Here is a 15,939-nt window from a genome sequence, read left to right as displayed (position 1 = left end):
ATGAGTAGACTTGTCCTTTGTAAGGCAGCTGTATAACGAAAGTGGCAAGTATTTTATTTAGTGGGGAGTGTGAAGCTCAATGTGTTAAAAAATAACACTGTGAGAGGAAACTGGTATCTCAGGATGTGTCAGGCACTGAAGGTGGTGTTACAGATAAGGGGTAAGTTTTTCACCTGTCATCTTCAGGGGAACTCTACCAAAGAGCAGTGAAAAGGGTAAGTCCCTTAGGAAAAAAGCATGGGCTGTATTGCTCTTAGGGCATCTGCAAAAAAAAAAAAAAAAAGATGGAAATGATCTATCTATGCATGCAGATTGAAAAATAATAGGAATGTTTCCAATTAGAAAGACTTACAGAACATTCTCTTGCGTGTGAGTTTGAACTCGCAAGTGCTAAAAGGAAAAAGGTAACTTTGGAAATACAACCAGTTGACCCTAAAAATTATAAAAATAATTGCAAATTAATAAAGTGAAAGGTATGTTTCATTTATACAGTCATGGATTAGTCTTCAGAGTTTAAAAAGGGAAATAGAATTACATGCACTCTTGTAGTGCCTGTGGCTCAGAGTGGTAAATAGAGGCTATTAAATGGTAGAAGGAAGACATGGGATAAACTACAGACTGGAAAATAGTTACTATATTTAAGGGTTGGGTGAGGGGTAAGGAAAAGGTTTATCTACCATAGTAAGAGTAAATGTTTTCTTGCTGGTGTATAAGGGAAGAGAACATATATTCTCTTCATAATCCAAATAGAAATGAATTCTAAATCCTATAAAAATTTTATAGGGAAAAAATTCCCACAATGTTACTGAATTATTCCATCCAGTGGCTACAGTTAAATACATTTTGTTCCCCAAGCAATGATGAATAAATCAGGTAAGATGAGAAGACATGCAGATATTGCATTTATGAAAGGATGGCTATGTCAATGTGCCAGCGAGACTCTGGAAGAACCACTCATTGTGGCATGAGTTCCCAGTGCAATGGGGCCATAGTGGGTGGGACTTTCCATTGTGTCCTGTATTGGTACATGTTTAGGCATGGATTACAGCTACCCAGTAGCCCTTAATATTTCTCAAACATTGAGTGTTTGTGTGGTGAATGGTGTAACTTGCTTGTTTGGATCAGATCCTCCTCTCTTCTTCTACCTTCTCTGCTTCTCTGCCTCCCTCTGAACTTCTTCCCTCCTCCTCCTCCCCATTGCGTACTTGCCAAGTATCCTGTTGTATGACAACAAATCCATGTGGGTGAATAATGATTTCTCACAAATTAAACAGGACAACTGAATCTTATCATATTCCTTTCAAATTACATGAAAATCTAACTAGACACATGAGCAGAGTGGAGGGACATTAGATTGTTTCCCCTCCCCCACCCCATACCAAACACACCCACAGGTTGAGTTGTCACACCATCCCACCCACTCTGTAACCAAGAACCTTTGCTCAGTTGCTCACCTGCTCTGAGTAGTCATTTCCATCAACATCATCACTGTTGGAATGGCCTCCTGGACTCTGTACATCTATCCCATGACTCTCCAGGATTGCTGCTTCTTCGAAAAAAGCAAATAGATCCCTAAATTATCTGTTACATTATTATAATGGTTAAAACACTGAATTGATTTTTGTATTGGGGACATTAGAATATAATTAAGCAGGAATCTAGATTCTACTACATCATATTCCTTTTAAATTACAGATGGATGAAATTCAACTGCACACAGGTCAGGAGAGATACACATTTGTCATTCTGAAGCCTCTGCTGCTATGCATGTGAAATTTGAGAAGTTGAATGTTAGGTGTTCAACAAATAACTTGTTTAGATCTCCTGTCTTGGTGGTCTTTAAAACATTTGAGAAGTGTAATGATGAACTTGGGTATGAATGAAATGCAATTTTAGAAACTCAAAATCAATCCCCCACCTCAATCTTAACATTTCAAATTTCTTAAATGCTTTTCTTTACCTACAGCCTTTTACTGTGTTTCTTGTCTATTAAGTCTCTTTCACTCCAATTCTATTAAATCAGATGATTCCTAATCTCTAAATTGTGAACCACTAGTAATACAGAAGCTTAGGGTATTATGTTCCCTCTCTTCAAGACCCTACATCTTGAATATATACCATAGAAGAATTCGTCAGAGGCCATGTCTAATTCTGTATTCTGGACATTAAAAGCAATGAATTTTATAAGTGACAATACTGTCATTATTATAATACAATTAGTATAAATAAGACTGAGTTATTAAAAATTCAGAGAAGGAAAATGTAAGAACAATTCTTGTTAGGCTTAAAAGTTAGGATCATTTAGACCTGCAGGTTCTAAATTGAAGCCACTCCTAAAATAAACATCATGTTTGTAACCACTTCAAAAGGAGAAAGCAACCTATCTTGATACATTACCGATATTGGCTCTCCTCTTTATCTCCTTCCGTCTGTTAGCAAACCAGTTATAAACTTTCAGGGAGGTAACTCGTTCCAGATCTGACAGCTTTTTGCCTATGAATGTAGACAATGAAATTCAGATAATCTATATTTGGGACCAAAGCACAAACTAGTTTTAAGGGATAATACTTTTCCTTTTTTTTAAAAGATGCTCAATTTTGATTGCATTATTGTCAAGATTAACAGTTGTGGGGGTAGGGTGGGGTCAGATTATTTTTTTAAACATTACCTACTATCCTGTACAACTTAAATTATTACTGAATGAATAAACACATAAATGAATACATTCATAGTGGCTAATAACATAATATGCTTCAATTTAGAAAGCCATCACAATATTAAAGAATCCAAAAAGCCAGCCTGCTAGGGTTCAGATCAAAGTTCGTGTTATAGTATCACGGAGGCTTCGTTTAATTAGCATCATTCTGGATGAATATGGTTAATACGGTATTCTATATCAAGATTCCTCATAACTGAAGCTTACTTACATCTTAGGCCTCATGTAGTTTCCTGCCATCTTAAATAGAGGATATTACACATGTCTTCTTAAAAGACTACAAGTGACTATGACCATCCATTATCATAACTATGCTGAAATAAACAGCACAGATCAGTTTGCATTTTAAATCTATTATCTCCCTTGCTGTCAAATGTCACTTCTCACTGATAGTATCTGCTTGCCAATAAATGACCCACTTGTACAATTCCCCTCTTCTGTCCTTTTCTATTTTCAGCTTTTAATCCACAGTGGGCTGGAAACAAGAAAACAGGGTTGTTAGGCGCTTGATGATATAGGACTAAAGTACTTTCCAGGGACAGTTCACGTTCCTGGATGGTTGGAAGGCTGGTGGTTTCTGGCTTGTGTAAAATGAGGGAACATATTCCTCCCATTTATGTTGAGCTGCAGCTGAATCTGTAGGGTCTAGATTGCTAAAGGTCTAGTTTCTAAGTGAAGCAGAACCAATTACTGTTAATTATTATACAACTCTGTACTTTTAGTATATGGTTTTTCAGCCAATCAAAATAACTGACCAAATGGAACAGAATAATATCATCTTAATTGAGAAGGGTTTCTGGTAATAAAACTGAAATGTTGAAATAGTCCTTACTATTTTAGCACAAGGAAGAAAATATATGAATTTTTAAGTGGCTCTGTTGATTTATAAGGAACAGTAAGGAAGGACTGCAAATTGGAATTCCCCTAAATTCTTCCTAGATAAGTAAAAGTCATCCCAACATGGGAAGGAGATAGAAGCCAACTCCAAAAAGAACTCCCTTCCCAAAAAGCAATGCAGAATTGTACAATTTACAACAAATATATATATAAAAAATCAGTCTCAGATTTTTTTTTTTTTTTTTATGGGCAGGCACCGGAAACAAACCCGGGTCCTCTGGCATGGCAGGCAAGCGTCCTTGCCTGCTGAGCCACCGTGGCCCAGTCTCAGCTTTTTTATTAACAGACCTAGATAAAAAAGAAGTCTACACATTCTTTGAAAAAATAATTTCAAGGTCTCATATCATATATGGGTTCACTTACTGGAAACTTTCCAATGTGAGTGCTTAATTTTTTATACCATAACATCCCTTGGAGAGATGTTATTTGATAAGAATGGGGCAGTAACTACTGAGCTGAGGGCACAAAGTTGGGAACAGTAAGACAAATTTAAGTGTCTTAAACGCTGATCTGTAACTCAGGTCTCCACTACAGAGCAAAGCTGTGTTTGCTGCCTTACCTGGCTTCTGTATAACTGCATTACAAGCATTTGCAATTTCTTCTCTCTTTGCTTCATCTGGGTATTGATTCTCGTTGAAGTAACTGCAGAGGCAACCAATAAAGATGCAAAGCTTTTACTTTTTATTTAATGTGCTCTCACTGAATGTGTTGTTCTTTAAGATGTAACATTAGCGTGTTTAGAGCAATGCTTACAATATGGTAGCCATTGCTCACATATGGCTATTAAATATTTAAAATGTCACTACCGTAATTTTTAACTTTATTTAATTTTAATTAATTTAAATAACTATGTGACTAGTGGCTACTATATTGGATAGTACAAGTCTAGACATTGCTGCACTTCATTAGAAGATGCCATCAATACAAAAGTTACTTATAATATGTATGAATGACTGACAATTTAACACAAGATTGTGTTACCTGAGGCACTGTTAACAATAGGACTTTCTTTTGTGCCATATTGTATGTAGTGGCAAAAACTGGAAATAAACCAATTGTCTGCCAACAGGAGAATGATAGAACAGATTACGGGACGCCAATATCTACACACAACTATTCAAAAATGGCTAAGAACAGTGGCAGAATGCTTGCTTTCCATGCAGGAGACCCAGGTTCGATTCCCGGACCATGCACCCCACTCCCCCCCAAAAAATGGCTAGGAAAAAAATAAAAGAGTTCTATTCACTGACCTGGAGAGATGTTTATGACATATTCCTAACCGAAAAAAAAACACTTTTCAGAATCATGTGCATGTGAAAATACCATATGGAATTTAAAAAATCCCTATGTGTACATAAGTGTGCATGGATAAAAGATAGAAGAGTACATATCTGGCTGTTAATACTGATTATTTAATTGTGGCAAAAGGGGCTTAGTGGAAGAAGATTTAAAACATTTTCTTTATCTTTGTATTTTTTCATATGTTAAAAAAAGCATGCACTACTTTGCACAATAGCACTTCCCCCCAAAATTAGGTTTATGGAACCTATCCTTAGCATTATCAGACCTGTGAAACTTAATCTGGGAAAGGATTACTAATTAGTACTACCCTTTCTGTCATTTATGAGTTTAAACAAAGAAAAGGAGACTCTTCGTGCTCTGAACCTGGAAAATTAAGATAAGGAAATGGATCACTCACCAAATTCTACTATCTACCATTTCTTTGCTGCTTTTTTTTTGTTTGCGCGTGGGTAGGCACTGGGAATCGAACCTGGGTCTCTGGCATGGCAGGTAAGAACTGTGCCACTGAGCCACCGTGGCCTGCCCTCTTTACTTTTTTTCCCCTACCTTCCTGCCTAATTCTTTCACCATTCTGTCTGTACTGGTGGAAATGCCACTCTATTGTGAATAAATACTGGAGGCCCATAGCCCTTCTCATGAACTACCCCCAAATCCCAACATCTTTGGATAGTACCACTCTCTCTCATAATCTTTCAATGAGGGCATTCCCTCACTGTAATTCCAACTCAAAGGAGTGGCCATTACCTAACAGTCTTTTCTTCTCTAAAGTATAAGTCCTATAATTGCATCACCCCACTTTTGCCAACTACCATCTTTCACAATGGTCTCCTGTTTTAATCCATGATATAAGCAGGAGGATTCTCTTCTACCACTATTTTCTGCTATCATTTTTGGGCTCCAGTGTTCATACTGAGGATCTTTCCAAGTCACTTTTTTCTTATCTGCTCCTCTTCCACATTTCCAGTGACTTTTGTCTTTACTCTACTTGAACTATATATTTAGGCAAAGGTATTTTGTGGTAAAATACAATAAGACACATGAACAGAGAACTGTGGAAGCACAGTTGAATGCATATTTAACTTTGTTTACAGGAGTCTGGAAAAACTTCCAGAGGAAGTGACACCTAACTTAAGTCTTGAAGATGGGCAAGAGGTTGTTAAAGCAGAAAAGAGGAAAAACATTTCAGGCAAAGGTATAAAGGTGGCTAAAAGCCTTGAAGATACTGAGAATAGAAGAGAGTTCAGTGTGGTTACAGCAAAGGGTTCATAAAAAAAAAAAAAGAGAGAGAGAGAGAGATATTAGCTTGGAAAGTAGGATAGGTCCAACTTGTCTGCTCTGTAAGGAGTAAAGACTTCATCCTAAAAGAAAAGGGAAGCCTTAGAGGTTTTCAAGTCATGCAGAGATACATTTCCATCTGTACTTTCAAAAGATAGCAGCTCTTCATCTTTAAGACTTAACCCCTAGAATTACCTCTATGATCTTAAATTCTGAAATCCCTTGACCAACTTGCTACTTACCTACTCTTCCACTTCAAGAAAATTTGTTCTTCACCTTCTTATAATCTCTGATCCCTTAGCCTTACCCTCAATTTTTTTTTTTTTAATCTCTGTTTATCACTCCTCTTCTGGCCTCATCCGTCATCATCCTGAACTCCACAGCAAGTCAAACCAGGAAGATACTTTAGGATAAACAGGTTATTTAGTTTTTCTGTCCTTCCATTACACCTCTCCAGTCAATCTCCTAACCTGTAGAAAGCAACTTCCGTTTGTTTTCTTCCATCCTTCCCTCACGGTACCAAGTTTCCGTGAACAAAATCATAAAATAGGGCCAATTGATTTCTTGATAAATCCAACGGTTTTCAACCTTAACTGGGTCCTTACTTCTGCTGGGAATTTTAAAATTTACTTCTAATCAACTGTCTTTCATATCCCCTTCTTTATACTCCCACTCCATTTACCTGAAACCCCTTTCACTCTCAAGTCCTAAGTCCTCAAACACCACCAGTATCATTATTTGCAGAGGGCCTTGCCTTCCTTTTTGCCAAAATGGAGGTTATTTCATATGAATTTGCTTAGTTTTTAGCTTCTCAACTTCTAATTTCTCTGAATCATTGCTCATTCTTTCCTTCTTTTCATTGCAAAGAAAGATGCATGCTCTTCCTCTTTTCTTATTATATTAATATCAGGCAATGGCCTGACAATAAAAAGGCTGCTAAGAGAATATTGTTAAACTTAGCCTACAGGGTGTTAAATCCTCAGAACTAAGGTTTCCCCCCCCAAAAAATATTAATGGAAACATCAATTGCTTTTCAGACTTCATTTCTGCTTCTTTGTAAGGTGGTTTTACACAAATACTAAATTAAACAAACAAACAACTTTAGGACACAATGAATTGCTTTTATTTTGGTGGCATCCACATTTTGGCATCTAGTGGTCCTAAACAGAAAAGTGGCAAAACACAGCAATTTTTCAGGAAGTCAAGTTCTGCCAATTTCTGTGATCTGCAGTGCACACTGAGTTCTTTCTTAATTCCTGCTAAGGACCGTGAAGCAGCAAGAGCAAAACTAAAGTATGCACTGAATTCAAGGTTCTTTTTGTTCTGGTTGTCAGATTCTAAACTAGACCCAAATGGATTGCAAGGATGACCAAATGAGAGCCCTCTTTAAAACTTCCTCAATTTTTAAAAACAAAAGCAACTACAAGAAAATAAAACAATTCATTCAGAGGAATTATGTGTGCTTAAAAATGAATTCATGTAGCCCTTCTCTAAGTTTAAGCACCAAAAAACTGTGAGAGCTGGCAGGACTGAGTAACCCCGGTGAATGTTCTTTTCACCTTATAAAACCTGAGCTAAAAAAAATGTATCAGCTGATGACAGCAGAGGGTGGGGCTGAGAACCCAATTTTATTTCCCAGGCTGCTGGAGAGTAAAGAATTGTAGTTCTAAAACTAAATGACAGAGGCCAAAGACGCTCTTCAACCTTACTTTGATGGCTTCTGGCCAAAGCAAGGAAATATCATGGAAAACACTGGGTGGTAATGGTACAGGAAGGGACTTCAGTTCAGGAGGAGGAACAAAAAAGCAGCACTCCTCGATAAATGTGGGGATGGGGGGTGAGGATAGATATGGGGAAATCCTTGAAAGAATTTCTCATTAAATGCCTATTTCAGAGTGGAGCAGAGGGGTTTATACTCTATTCTTTGGCTAAGGGTAGTGGTGGTGGGGGGGGAGGATGATGGTTTGGAAGGAAGGGGGCATTCATTTAAAACTTAAAAAGAGAAATGGGTGTGTGTGTGTGTGTGTGTGTGTGTGCGTGCAGATGAAGCACACACACATCCAGCAGTAGTCGCAGGGGCTATTATTTAAAAAGCACCCTAATCTGGAGGGCTGTTGTAAGGAGAAAAGGCAGGAGGAAGGAGGGGGAGGAGAAGGGGAGAAGGCGGAGACCCCAGGCCACGTAATGAGCAGCAAGGTGACTGTGTGTTATGTCTTTTCACAATTGAGTTAGATGTGACCATTGGTTATGATGGAAACCAATTTAAATATATTTTCTGGATATATTTCTTGCTCCCAGAAGTTCAACTATGTGGACAATGGTTATACTTGACAACAAAATTTATTATAACACAAGTTGCATATTTCAAATGACCAAAAATTAGTATCATTTACAGTATCTTTAGACAAAATGCCTTTGAATACAAGCTTCCTTTTCAGTAGTTTGAGGTCTTATAAGAGTTATCTAGAAAATTTACAGTGGAAAATGAAGGCTGCTTAAACTGAATGGGGTCGGAGGGGAGAGCCTGTGGCTTTTCTTTTTTGATTAATTGATATAAAACTGTCCTTTGAAAGGTGGAGAGAGTTTCATATTTTTCTTTAGATATCAGTAGGCATGGAAGCTCTTGTAGGATAACTGTGATGCTATATGAATTTGGCCATTTTGCTAGCATTGATATGACTCTTGGGTTCACCAACCCATTAGAACTATAAACTCCATTCATATTAATTTTTGTTACAAATCTTACAAAGGGGGTGCCTTCTGGGTATTAAGGTCCACACTCCATTTCAAGGCTATTTTCATAAACTGTTCTTTGAGGCCCAATTACCATCCCCATCCAACTTGTGCTATGTCTTTATCATCTTTTAGACCCCTGCTAACTGTGCGTTTTCTACCACTTTCTGGCCTTCTTCAAGTTCTTCCAATGGTTAGAAATTCTGAGGGACTTTTATTCCTGAGTCCATGTTGGCTGCCATCTTTGTGTTCGCTCTTCCTTTTCAGAATCAACTTCTCCACTTGTGTCTTGTTTTCATTCCCTCTTCCATCATTACTTCAACTTCCTCTTTTCTCTCTTACATATCCTATCCTTTCCCTGTTCCTCACATGCAGTTACTCTATATTATGATGGACATTTTTTTGTTATTAACATCCCTGAAATTAGGTTACTTCTTTCAACTGGTGGCATCTTATCATTAAGTAGGCAGAATTTTTCTCCCCCATTGGTATATAAAATAAAGGTATATCTTACTTCCAAGGCCTTCTTAGATTTTTTTTTTTGACAAACATTTTTATTTAAGAATCCAAATAAATAGACAGGGTGAAAATTTACGGTTGCAAAAAAAAAAAAAAAAAAACAAAAAAAAATTTATGGTTACGACTTCACACAAGGATCTCAGAATTACTTGTTCAAGTTACTCAGAATGGAGCAAAATTTTTCAAATGCTTATGATTAGTGCAGAATATATCTGGTTACTCACTTTTCAGGGGATATTTACTATTTTACAGTAAGATCTCATACTTATTAATACAAAACAGACCACCCCCACCCTTTTCTGGAATATAGCCAAAAGGCTAAAAGTACAAAATGCTAATGTAATCCAACCTTTTGATTACAATTCTAAAATAGCCTTATAATTTAACTAGTACAGATAATAATAGGTTCACTTAGTTTTCACTTTACTATCTTAGGAAAAGGAAATAAAATATGACAGAAACCACATACTTCCTTGTGGTCCTCTGGTCTGGATTTTCATTGTTTCTTGGAAAGAAACACCTATTAAGCTGTTTATGCCCATTTTACCCCATTTTACAAATGTGGATCCAGGATTCTCAAATGATTGCAGAATTTGCTATTCGTGTACTCTGACAGAGGCAAACATGTGACATTTAGCACCACAAAACCTTTCTTTTCTTCTGCTACTTAGGTGGTGCTATGCACGTTGTCTATTAACTTTGATAACAACATCCCTAAATGTATAAGTAAATCAATGTTTGTGTGCTATCAATTCATTCCTCAGTGCAGAAGCTTTTAGTTTGAAATCTGTCTACCAAATCTTGATTCTGACTTTGTTGCATTGTTAAATCCCGATAAACCTATCTGAATAAGCTATCTTAATTTTCAACTTCTAAAATAAAAATATTTCAAGATTACTAATAAAGAGCTTATTATAAATAACATTGTTCACAAGCAGTGATCTACTGATAAGTGACAAGAAAATGGATGCACTATTTTTTTAATATAAAAAGAATTTCATTAGGTTTAGATAAACTGAGACTATAATGTGTAAGTTTGCAAGGCTATTTAATCAAGTTATTTACAATGTACACATTTCCTGAGTATACCCCATTGTATGAAGTGACATTGTTTATGTCAGACTTTTTCGGCTTTCAGCTTAATAGGCGTTTCTTTCCAAGAAACTGAACTTTTCCGTCAAATGTGCTTGATCTAATAGGAGAACTGGGATCATAAAATGGATTCAGTGCAAACTTTATATACAAATCACAGACATCAGTAAGGAAGTTCTTTATGCCATCTTCTTGCCTTATGTCATGAAGCATGATAAATCTCATATGGCCTGCAGTAACAAATGCTGAAACAAACCACTAGTTGAATTTTGTTCACTGTTTTCAAGTACATATTGTTAGATCGTTTATGAGGTTGAGGGCAGCGTGCGCTACAAACTGGTTCAGATGACAGTGATCGTCTTTGGATTCTGCCTTTCCAGCTGTAAGAAACTCCATTTCGAAAACTGGAGTATCATGATGGCCAAAAATGACAAGATAGAAGCTTCCAGACATTGTCTTCAGTAAGCCACTCTGCAGCTAGTTGCAAACAATGCAAGCGCCGAGTCAGTCGTGGTGGAAGAGACCAAACAAAACTGCATTATAAGACTTTCTTTCCTTAATACTTGTCTTGGCTGCGGGATTCCAGAGCTCCGTCCTCACGCCCGCGCCGCCTCTTGGTCTCCCGAGCTAACTTCTCAGACGCCCCGCCCGAAGCCGCCTCCACCGGGTAGCCAGAAGCGCACATCTGCCTCGGGTCAGGTACCCGCCCGGGAACCGCCGGCCCCACGCCCAGTTCTGTCGGCCAGTCCACCCAGGCGCAGTGCAGCACAGAGCACACCCACCCAGGACCGCATGCGCGCATGTGCGAAGGAACCCGCGCCGCCTTCTTAGATTTGATGGAATATGGTAGTTACCCAGACTTACAAATTCTATTTAAGGAACAGCGCTATGGCCACTGTCATATAGCGGACTATGATAATTTTTCACCCAAATTACTGCAATAGTCTTGTGAATGACACTTCAAATACCCAATTTGAATTGCCGGACAAAAATCCTAAAACACATCTGTAAGCATGCCATTACACTATCAATATTTTCAAAAGTTTATTATACTGAGGTGTTCAGAGTCCACCCCTAAATACCTTTGCAACTTCATCTCCTGCTACTCTTGTATATACATATTAGTCTAGGAAAATGAAATAATCTTATAAACTCTCTGCATCTCTGTGCCTTTCTCCTGCCAATATATCTTTTTTGCTCCCTCCCCAACTCAAATCTTGTTTATTTTTTAAGGGTATAGCTCAAATATCACCTCCTGGCTGCCTAAAGGTATTTTCTTCAGCCCACAGCATTCCTCTGTTCCTCTTTTACATTTCTCTCATCTTGTATACTAGTTATCACTATATATATATAGTCACATTCTGCCTTCTTTATCTCTCTGTTGAATTTTTTAAATGAACATATGCTATTTTTATAAATCTTGGGGTTCGCCCCTATGGAACTTATTCCTGCAAAGGATAGGATAAGCCTACTTACCCTATCTAAGAGTCACCCCTAGAGAATTTCTTTTGCTGCTCAGATGTGACTTCTCTAATTCAACTTGGCAGGTGAACTCACTCCCTTCCCCCCCCTGCCCCCGCACATGAGACATGACTACCAGGGGTGTAAATCTCCCTGGCAACATGGGACAGAAATCCCAGGATGAGTTGGTATCTGGTAAGGGACTAAAAAAGACTTCTTGACCAAAAGGGGAAAGAGAGAAATGAGACAAAATAAAGTCTCAGTGGCTGAGAGATTTCAAACAGAGTCTAGAGGTTATCCTGGAGGTTATTCTTATGCATTATATAAATATCCCTTTTTAGTTCATGGTGTATTGGAGTGACTGGACGGAAGTACCTGAAATTGTTGAGCTGTATTCCAGTAGCCTTGATTCTTGAAGATGACTGTATAAAGATATAACTTTCACAATGTGACTGCGTGATTGTGAAAACATTGTGTGTGATGCTCTTTTTATCCAGTGTATGGGCAAATGAGTAAAAAATATATGGATAAAAAAAATAAATAATAGGGGGACAAAGGCTAAAATAAATTGGGTTGACGGAAACTGTAGTGGTCAATTAGAGGGAAGGGTAAATTGTATGGTATATATGAGTTGTTTCTTTTTTATTTCTTTTCCTAGAGTGATGCAAATGTTCTAAAAAATGATCATGGTGATGAATACAAAACTATGTAATAATACTGTGAGCCAGTGATTTTATACCAAGTATAGAATGTATGTGTGTGAAGATTTCTCAATAAAAATATTAGAATATTTAAAAAAAAGAACATATTGTTCAGTTGAGGAGAAAGATACGAATAAGTTAAAAAGAGTGAAAACATTAGTCTAAACAGTAACATACTGTAGAAAACCCAAAGGCATCTAGCTGCTAGTTCTAAACTCAGAGCAGGGAGACACCTGTATGGGTGAGACTGATCTGGGAAAGCTCAATCAACTGGGCAAAGTTCTGACGGATGGAAGGGCAAAGGAAACAAAGACAAATGTATAAAAACCTAAGATGTATTTGGAAAAAGGAAGACGATCTGATTAGGCTACAGAGTTTACCTACAGGGTGATCATATACTTTGCCTGGGATAGTGCTGTTATCTTGGATTATTAATCAATCTTCTTTTACTCCACCCCCCCAAATATTCCATATTGGACAATAAATTAAATTATACAGTCACCCTATGTAAACGAGTAAGTCCACCACACTTAGGTTAATATGTATTTGATCAATAGATAGTTAAATAAATGAATGCATGAAGGAAACAAAGGTGAAAACATAGAAAATAGTGTTTTTTTTTTTAACTGAAACCTATAACATATTTTTTTAGGAGAAAGACAGTTGGGATCACACTATACTGTAAAATATCTTTTCCATGTGTTCAATAGTTTTCTAGACTAAGATATAGCTGAATACAGTTACATTAGTTTTGTCTTTATTTATCAACTATGTTTAATATGAAGTGGAATGTCAATGAAGTTGGGACATGAGATTAACAAGTTTAATTTTGGACATATTTAATCATTCAATTAGCCACTCAAAAAATGTTGACTGAGTTCTAGTTTATACCAGGCAATTGGCTAAATGGTCGCAAAGATGAGCCAAAATTTCCAAGTGTAGTCACCGGGGAATTAAAGATATGTACACAACACAGTATAAAATATTATAAAATGGACTATACTAGTGGTGTAAATATAGTACAATGGGAGCAGAGAGGAAGGGATATCTGTGCAGAGGGCTGAAGAAAGAGCGAGGGTTTTCAGACTGCAAAGGTGCGTAGACAGAAATAATGTGAGGGAGAGAAACTAACATAAACAAAGACAGAAAATCATGAAAGAATTTCAAGTGTTCTGAGAATTGGAAGTAGTTCAGTGTAGCTGGAATATATTGTGCATGAGATGGAATAAAGGGGGTTAAATTGGAGAAAAAGGCTGGGTCCGGAATTTAAACGGTATGGTCGAGTTTGGAGTGAACTTTTTAGGCAATTGGGAACCAATGTGTTTAAGCAGGGTATTATGTGACCAAACCTGTACTTGTGGGGCATTATCCCGGGTGATAGTAGAGGCAGTAGTTAGGCAGCTTTGGCAATAGCTAAGAAGAGACTGAGGCATGGAGATGAGGAAAGGTGAGATCAAGAAACATTTTGGAATGGTATAAAACTCATTCAATACAGAACAGAAAAGAAACAATTATTTAAAAGGTAGATAAATGGTAGAAGAACTTGAATCTGTCTAAAACGCTAAAAGGGACCTATTTCTGAAATGGAACTCTAGAGCTCAAAACTTAATTCTGTCCCATTGAAAACTGGAATATAGTTTATAGTCCTAGACATTTTCAAAGACAAAAGAAAGGGAAGAAACATAAAAAGAAATCTACAGGTAGCAATAAAAAAAGTGTTAAAATAAATTCTAAGGGCACTACACGTTTGCAGACAAAGGACATTCCCATTTGAGTGATCAACGAATATATTCACAGAGAAATCAAATGATCATTTTGCCAGACAATGACAGCAAAGAATTAAAGTGAAAAGTGGCAAAATAATTTACATGAGATGAGAAGCCATAAACTAATAACAAATAGAAATGTCCTTGAAGCAATTTCATTTAAAAAACATTGAGTCTGTAAAACCTGCAGAGAATTCTTCCTTTTTTCTCTTGGTGAGCATATAAAAAAGATAAAGACTGACTCTCTGAGTTTAAGTGTTGATGTCATTTTATAATGAACATTTTCTTTTGTCTCTTTTGTGAACTATTTCTGAAGAGATTTTTTTTAAACTTTACCATTTTAATTTTCCAAAATAAGGTTTCAGGATTGTCAGACACGGCCCACTACCTACAATCCAGTGTATAATTCCTCCCCATTAAGTAAAATTACTAGGCAGTGGGCAAGAGAGCTCCATGTTTAGAAGTCTACTCTTTCAGATGAAGGAAAAAGGATGACATTAAAGTATCACACTTCGGAACCTAATTGTCCCATCTCCTATTTGAAAGAATCCATGTCTTCTATGATCCTCAGGAACAAACAAAATAATTATAATTCTTCCTTTCTTTCGTTCTTTTTTTTAAACAACAGGGTAGACAGAAAACCTTCTGCAAGAAAATTAACTATCTTGTTAAGCAATAAAGACTTAAGGAATACCTTCAATTCACTTAAAGGCCAAAACAGTGATAATCTACTTTAATCCAAAGATGTCAAAGCACTTCCTAAATACTAATCAGATCTTGCAATACTCTTGCAACACTCAAGGCCCCAGAGAAACAAGAAAGGCAGACTTAGAAAGCAATTCTGCATATGTCTTATCATTTATTGTGGACTTTGGAACAACTAGGAACTTTAAAGATCACTGATGAACCTCTTCATTTGAGAAATGGAAATGGTGACAAGTTGTTTCCCAGGGTTACAGGGCTGGTTAGTATCAGGGCCAAACCTCCTGACATCTGGTGCCATGATCTTTCACTACCACTTGCTAAGGAAGTTGCTGGGTAAGCAGAATCACTACAAAAAGAATAGGGTAGTGTTAAGAGACAATGTGATTAAACTAACATAGTTTGACAGATTTTATTTCACTATAGTAATATAGCTGCTAAGTAGACTGGAATATGGAGCTATTTCTGTAAGTAGTCTATTAGCTGAATAAGGTAGTCTCTTCTTTCTGATCAAGTACTATTTTCTGGCTGCTAAAACAAGTAATATAAAATGGGTTGGTTTAAACAGCAGGAATTCACTGGCTTGCAATTCTGAGGCTAGGAGAAGTCCAAAATTGAGGTGTCAGCAAGGTGATGCTTTGTTCTTCAAGTCAGTGGTATTCTAAGACTGGCTGCAGGAGATCGTTGGTCCTTGACTTTTCTGTCACATGGCTAGGTCGTCTTCTTTCATGTTCCACTGACATTCAGCTTCTGACTGCTCCCCATGGCTTTCTCC

General features: G+C 37.1%; 1 protein-coding gene and 1 pseudogene across 17 annotated transcripts in view; both read right to left on the bottom strand.

Moving 5' to 3' along the window:
- Positions 1-15,939, bottom strand: part of HMBOX1 (homeobox containing 1) — a 280,883-nt gene that overhangs the window by 14,676 nt on the left and 250,268 nt on the right. For 7 of the 17 annotated variants that reach the window (XM_077152922.1, XM_077152925.1, XM_077152928.1 and 4 more), the window contains 4 exons: positions 4,173-4,255; positions 2,398-2,493; positions 1,455-1,549; positions 1,146-1,217 (listed from right to left, as the gene is read on the bottom strand). In XM_077152922.1, coding sequence (XP_077009037.1) covers positions 1,146-1,217; positions 1,455-1,549; positions 2,398-2,493; positions 4,173-4,255 — 346 coding nt within the window. Of the gene's footprint in view, positions 1-173; positions 263-1,112; positions 1,218-1,454; positions 1,550-2,397; positions 2,494-4,172; positions 4,256-15,939 lie in introns of all 17 variants that reach the window. The other 10 variants (XM_077152929.1, XM_077152936.1, XR_013172433.1 and 7 more) reach the window with 9 other exon arrangements.
- On the bottom strand, positions 4,281-11,160 carry LOC143677204 (trafficking protein particle complex subunit 2-like; annotated as a pseudogene).

The sequence above is a fragment of the Tamandua tetradactyla genome, chromosome 3, assembly GCF_023851605.1.
Source record: "Tamandua tetradactyla isolate mTamTet1 chromosome 3, mTamTet1.pri, whole genome shotgun sequence".
Taxonomy (NCBI): Eukaryota; Metazoa; Chordata; class Mammalia; order Pilosa; family Myrmecophagidae; genus Tamandua; species Tamandua tetradactyla.
Note: the sequence above shows the minus strand (reverse complement) of the source record. Positions and strands in the feature narration are given on the sequence as shown.